The sequence below is a fragment of the Erinaceus europaeus genome, chromosome 16 (genome assembly GCF_950295315.1).
Source record: "Erinaceus europaeus chromosome 16, mEriEur2.1, whole genome shotgun sequence".
Classification (NCBI taxonomy): Eukaryota; Metazoa; Chordata; class Mammalia; order Eulipotyphla; family Erinaceidae; genus Erinaceus; species Erinaceus europaeus.
This window is the reverse complement of record NC_080177.1, coordinates 79,931,097-79,938,372: the sequence shown is the minus strand read 5'-3', so window position 1 is coordinate 79,938,372 and position 7,276 is coordinate 79,931,097. Positions and strand designations below refer to the sequence as shown.

The window sequence follows — 7,276 nt, the reverse complement described above, 5'->3', positions numbered from 1 at the left end:
AGAGAAAAATATATACCTGAAAGCTGAAGTACACAAGAGCCTGCAGGGAATACCTCCCAACACTTCATCTGCACTATTCCAGTCTTTAGGTTCATAGTCGTTCAACAATTTGTTTGGCTTTGTATGTTAACTCTCTTTTCAGCCACCAGGTTCCAGATGTCAGCACGATGCTGACCATATTTCCCTGGACAGACGACCCCACCAATGTGTACTGGAGCTCCACTTCCCCAGAGACCCACCCTACTAGGGAAAGAGAGAGGCAGACTGGGAGTATGGATCGACCAGTCAATGCCGTCAATGCCCATGTTCAGCGGGGAAGCAATTACAGAAGCCAGACCTTCCACCTTCTGCAACCCACAACGACCCTGGGTCCATACTCCCAGAGGGATAGATAATGGAAAAGCTATCAGAAGAGGGGATTGGATATGGATATTGGGTGGTGGGAATGGTGTGGAACTGTATCCCTCTTATCCTATGGTTTTGTTAATGTCTCCTTTCTTAAATAAAAGAAAAGAGGCAAAACCTGGCAGAAGACTGCGTAAACTTAACATCAAACTTGTGTTTGGATACTGAACCCCAAGGGCATGTGAAATGAAAATACGATTAAATAAATGGAACTATTCCAAACTAAAGCTTCAGGACATCAAATGCAAACCTACACTAGGATAAAAGGCAACCCAGTAACTGAAAGAGGATATTTTCACATCACACATGTTTAAAAAAAATCATACATCTCAACATAACAAAAATAAAATAAAATGAACCAAAGAACTAAACAGTTTTCTAAAGAAGCAATTAAAATGACTCAGACATATGAAAAAGTGTTTCACTTCACTTACTATTGTAGGAACACATATCAAAACCAAACCAAGATTCCACCTCATGCCTATAAGAATAGTCTACATCAACAGAATCAGAAATGACAGGTGTTGTTAAGGACTTGGAGAAAAAGGACTCTACTACCCTCCTGGGGGCACTGCCCTTCTGGAGACTATATGGCATGACCTTAAAAAAATAAAAAGGAAATTACCTTCTGATCCAGCAATCTCACTCTCGGGCATGTATCCACCAGATATGCAGCCATTGATTTGAAAGGACATAGACACACCTATGTTCATAGCTGTATTATTATCAATAACCAAACAGTGAAAGCCCCTTAATTACCCATCAACAGATGGCTGGACAAAGTAGATATGTGATATATACCTCATAGAATACTAATGTGTAATTATAAAAGATGATATGGTGTTCTTTAGAACCAAGTAGATAGATCTGGAGGTGACCACACAGTAAGAGGAGAAAGACAAATTCTACATGACTTCACCCTATGTGAAATCTAGAACTCAAACACATGAACATACAAAAAGCAGAAGTAAACTTTCTAGGAGACATTGTCAACTAAGGTGACTTCCACTGAGAGGCTAGGGAACAGATCTTCGTTGGTGGGTGTGGTTTGAACCTACACCGTGCAGCCTTATAATATTTTCAACCACTATTCATCACACAAATGACTTGCTAAAAAAGTGCATTACCAGTGGAGCTCAGAATGCTACCAGCAGATCTGTAACATATCAGAATTCACTCCCAAGTCAGACCTACCTCTGACTGAATCCAAAAGTTTCTACTACACCTATAAAAATGGGAAGAATTACAACGAATTGCATCAACAAGGGCAATAATAATGACCACAATGAAACTACAACAAGGGCAAGAAAAGGGGAGAAAAAATGGCCTCCAGGAGCAGTGGATTCATGGTGCAGGCACCGAGCCCAGCAATAACCCTGGAGGAGGAAGAAAAAAAAAATGGGAAGAATCTAACCAGAAGTAACCTGTTAAATGGAGTTAAATATAAGGACACTTTTATTTACTATGACAATTTATTTCAAAATGTCATCAGGGAGAGCATTGGAGGATATGGAATTATCACAATGATCTCCCATCACATCTTCACTAGAGGTGCCAATGAGACATTCTCCGGTTCATGATTTTCTCTTATTCTTCACTTGTTGTCAAGGCCTCTCTTTCATTGATAACTATTGTAGATATTTTAAATCTTGTAGTGGTTTTAGGATTATATCTGGCTCTACATGTACTTGTGAAAAAAATCCTATAATTATCACAAGAACTAAAAGAATGAAACGCACAGACATTATAACTAAAGCCAGATTTAGGACAGGAACCACAGCACCACGGACACGATACTCTTTGCTAGGTGGGGGGCCGCTGTCTATACTGCCACCAATCCCCCTCTCTGCACAAGATGGCGGTTTCCAGCCTTTCAGACAATGACAGTGCTTCAGGCTGTTGCACACGCCCCTGAAGTTGCATGTCTTGATATCACAGTCAAAATTCAAATCTTGAAAGAAGGTGCAGTTCTGATTCTTACAGTAACTTCCTGGCCCACATGTTGCTCCATCCACCACAAGTCCCATTTCTGGCACGTGAGCCCCAAAGTGTGCATCAAATCCAAAGCAGTTTTCTTCTTTAACATGTTTGACTTTTATGTGATGAAAGGTAGTGTGCTCACCTGCACCAGGAACTTCTCTAACATTAGCACAGTGCAGCATTCCACAGAAAACATCCTCTTCTTCACAGGGTAAGGGTCTGTCTCCACCACGATGATATTTGACACCACAGTTGCCAAATCTGTCGCCCCTCTTATTCAATTGTTTGTAGCAGGCTGGTGAAGCATCTTTTATCTTGTAGCCAAAGAGAGACTGGCATTGCATATCTCGGTCACTACAGTTTCCATGCATGCAAACGGCTAATGGTGAACAAGGGGTTCCATCCTGGGTATGCACATCCTGTGGGCAAGTGGCCTTTTTCCCATCACAGTATTCCGGCAGGTCACAAATACCAAGTTTATCCCTACATATCACCCCAGGGGCAGCATATTTGCAGTTTTTGCAGCAACCTCCTTCATCACAGACACTGCCAACACTGAGGGCACAAGTGGTCTCACAACATGGATCCCTGGCGCACTCCTTTAAGGAGCCACAGTCACATTCTTCTCTTTGGTTTATGATCTTATCTCCACAGCGAAGTGTTTCATAAGGAAAATTGTAATATGGGACATTCCGTACAGACAAACAAGTATCCCAACCAAAGAAACGAGTCTGTATGGTTTGAAATGTACAATTGCTCACCATGTCATGAAGACCAGGTTCTGGAGACATGATACAGCTAGTTCTTCTAAAACAATGGCAACTAGAAGAATCATGAGCACAGCCAATAATGTGACATACTGCATGTGCTGTAAGAAGTGCACCTAAAAATATGTGTTTCCTTGCTAGATATACATATCCTACTGCCCAGTTGGGATTGCATACTGTATTTGGAAAAGCAAAATAGTCTTGTCGATAGATCTTATCACCTGTTAAAAGGACTGATCCATCATGTGTAAAGTGATGAAACACTGCACGAACTTTCCAAAGACCAAATTCAGACATAGATTGTGTTATATCACGTTTAGCTCGATAGTTAAACATATTCGCTCTATCCCAGATGCATAAAATGCGTATATGCACACTTAAAAAAGCTTTAATTAAAACGGTGTGTGCTATGCTGTTTAGAATAACTATATTCTCCACTATGCCTGTGAGATTTCTGTTAGCATCTACCAATGAGTTAGCAACTGTGTAATGAATTTTTAAGTATTTTGTATGTGGCCACCACAAATAAACAGGACCTGCTCTAGGAATTATAGGAGGCATGGCCTCTTCATAGGCTTGATGGTTTCTCTCTCCAATGTCACAGCCCTCAATCCCCGATGGTTCCTCCATTACAAGCAGAGAAATCAAATGTTCAAATCTGGAAGAAGCCTCCAGTGGTTTGATCTCATAAGTGAAGTCATCCACCTGCAGCATGCCACGCAGACCCCCGTAGCAGGTGTCCAGTGTGCCCGTGGAGCCAGGAACCCCCTCCAGGTAGCTGTAGTAGTAGCAGTCTCGAGGAACAAAGGGGTAGTCCTCCTGCATGGCACCCTGATCATTGTTGGTGAGCACAGGAAAATGTCTGGGCATGATGTTCCTTTTGATCTTCATGTGCAGCACGTGCCTTTGGCCCCTGAACACCAACCTGTAGGACAGCCGGCCTTGGGCCTGGGCTCCACTCCACTGGTGGGACACCTTCCTGGGAACCACAACTTCAGAGGAAGTGAAGCGCCATCCTGGTGGAGCATGAGAGCAGCAGGCCTGGGAAAAGATGACACAGAATAGGGGCAGCCAGAGATGACCTCTCAGGTAGCCTTGGACCCAGGCAGAGCCCATGACTGAGCGAGCCTGTCAAGAAGTCCTGAGTAACTGCAATCAGCTGGTGGCCAGGCAGGACTGTCCCTAAAACTGCAGCTCTTCAGACAGCATCATTGTGACAGCAGAGACAGGCTGCAGTCTTGACACTCTCAGAGGTGGGGCTGGGGAAGAGATTACATAACAATGGTCTGCTCAATAGGAAAGAGTATGTTCTGATATGGGGACCCTCGTATATGGGATTGGGAGAGTAACACAGGAAGGATTTGAGAAGTAGTTGCGTGCCTGGGCTGAATGGTCCCATGGTCTCTTGGAGAGATCACAAGGGTAGAATCACTGGGCTATTCTCAAGGCCATCACAATTAAGGATTCTTCTTTTTCAAACCAAAGGAGATGAGTGATCACTGGGTAATGAAAATAGAGAATGAATCTTTATTCCCTTTTGTTCTGGATGATCTCTTATGAATGTAAGTGGGAAAGAATAAGAGAATGGGAGTTTCACTGTACAAAATGTGAGGAGACAATTTGGTATTTGTCAAAACTAGAGATGACTGAGTGATTTGAGAGGTGGTGCAAATCTTTTAATTTTGTGTTATGAGATCTTTCTCTCAGTACTTTTCAGTCCACTGATCACTCTTGCCTTGTTTGACCTGTGTCTAAGTAAAGTATTTTTTTAATTTATTTCTTTATTGGGGAATTAACGTTTTACTTTCAACAGTAAATACAATAGTTTGTACATGCATAACATTCCACTAAAGTATTTAAAGAGTTCACAGTTGTGGAAATTAACAGTTGTTTCAATGTTATCTCAGTCTCTGAGTTGAAGCATAGTGGCTGTTACATCTTCTTTTGTTCTTTTTCTTCCCTGTAGGCTATGGTAGCCTGAGGGCTTTTTACATATAAGTAGGTTTTTTAGCTTAATCACTCACTCCTGACCAAGACATAAAGCAGGGTGGGGGAGACATAGCACAGTGGTTATGCAAAGAGACTTCCACACCCCGAGGATTCAAAGCTTCAGGCAAGCCAAGCCCTACAGCATGGCTGGCCCCTGTGAGTTTCTAAACAAATCATGTTTATAGGTTGTAGGTTCTGAGGCAATTATTCACCATGTTGTCATCAGGGGAACAATGTGGAAAGGCTCCCACTATGCAGCCCCACTGCTAGACCACTGGGGTGTCGATCTTCTCCTGAGTTTCCTGGTCAATTCTCTGCCACCCGATGTCAACACAGGGCTTCCCCCTTGTTGCTCCAGCCTCTGAGGGTAGTTGCAACTGGAGACTCGCAGTTGTATTTGGTGAGCCTTAGGGGGGGTCCTCTCCTCCCTTCAGCAGTCTTTTTGCTGGTAAAACAGACTGGAGGTGGCTCCTCAACTGGTAAACTGCCAGGCTGTTACCAGTCGATTGGGAGTAGATATGGGCTTTAGCCCCAGGAATCTCTCCTTAGGCTCCTCTCTGTCCAGGAGCCGCACATGTTTTCACTCACCAGTGACTTGGTGGGTTTCCAAAGTAGTCCCAGTATCATCTTGTTGCAGTCTCAGGTGATCTTTGATATTCCTTGTTCTTTAGAGAAGTTTCTCAATTGGGTAGAGCTGGAGGTCTGGGCAGAGTTGTGGTCTCTGGATGTTCTGGTGATTTGGTGGGTTCCCAAAGTAGGTCTAGTCCTGTCTTGTTGCAGTTCCAGGTGGTTTCCTTTGTATTACTAGTTGACTGAGAAGAGGAAACGCAGCTGCTACTACTATCTTGGCCCACTTTTTTGTTGGGTTATTTTTTCTTCTTTTGTAGATATAAACCAATTCTGTATAAATGTTTGATAGCAGTCGTTTGTCTGATGTGTGATGTGAAAATATCTTCTCCTATTTACTGGGTTGCCTCATTATTCTTGTGTAGTTTGCTTTTGATGTGAAGAGACTTTTTAGTGTCATGTAATCCCATTTATTTACTCTTGTTTTCATTTCCCTTGCCCAGGGGGTTGAGTGTCTAAATAAGTCTTTGCTGTGAGGTCCTGCAAAGTTTTACCAACAATTTTTCTATAAATTTTAGAAATTTCTGGCTTAATAGCTATATCTTTAATCCATTTTTATTTGATCTTGGTGTATAGTGCTAGGGGGGTGGTCAGGTTTCACTTTTCTACATGTGGCCATCCAATTTTCCCTGAACCATCTGTTAAAGAGAACTTCTTTATCCCATTGGATGGTTGTATATGTGTGGGGTCATTTCTGGACTTTCAAGTCGGCTCCAATCATCCAAGTGTCCATTTTTATTCCAGTATCAAGCTATCTTTATTACTATTCCTTTGTAGTATAAGCTGAAGTTGGGGAGTGTAATATCTCCGTATTTTTCCTTTTTTCTCAGAAATACTTTAATAATTCATGGCCTTTTGAGGTTCCACAGAAATTTTTGGATAAGTTGTTCAATTTGCTTGAAAAATGCCATTGGAATTTTGATAGTGATTGCACTAAAATTGTAGATTGCTTTTGGTAGAATAGCCATTTTAATAATCTTTATTCTTCCAATCCAGGAAGAAGAAATATTTTTCTTTTTTTTAATTTTTAAAAATTTATTTCTTTATTGGGGAATTAATGTTTTACATTCACAGTAAATACAATAGTTTGTACATGCATAACATTCCCCAGTTTCCCATTTAACAATACAACCCCCACTATGTCATTTATCATCCTTCATGGACCTGTATTCTCCCCACCCACCCACCCCAGAGTCTTTTACTTGGGTGCCATATCCAATTCCATTTCAGGTTCTACTTGTGTTTTCTTTTCTGGTCTTGTTTTTCAACTTCTGCCTGAGAGTGATATCATCCCATATTCATCCTTCTATTTCTGACTTATTTCACTCAACATGATTTTTTGAAGGTCCATCCAAGATCGGCTGAAAATGGTGAAGTCACCATTTTTTACAGCTGAGTAGTAGTCCATTGTGTATATATACCATAACTTGCTCAGCCACTCATCTGTTGTTGGACACGTGGGTTGCTTCCAGGTTTTGGCTATTACAAATTGTGCTGCCAAGAACATA

The 7,276-nt window shown here is 41.8% G+C and overlaps 1 protein-coding gene across 1 annotated transcript; it reads right to left on the bottom strand.

The window, feature by feature from the left end:
* Positions 1-1,906: 1,906 nt before the first annotated feature.
* Positions 1,907-4,280, bottom strand: LOC103124539 (disintegrin and metalloproteinase domain-containing protein 21-like). Its single transcript, XM_007535255.2, has one exon. The coding sequence runs from the start codon at positions 4,266-4,268 to the stop codon at positions 2,034-2,036; it is 2,235 nt and encodes a 744-aa protein (XP_007535317.2). The 5' UTR covers positions 4,269-4,280; the 3' UTR covers positions 1,907-2,033.
* Positions 4,281-7,276: the final 2,996 nt, after the last annotated feature.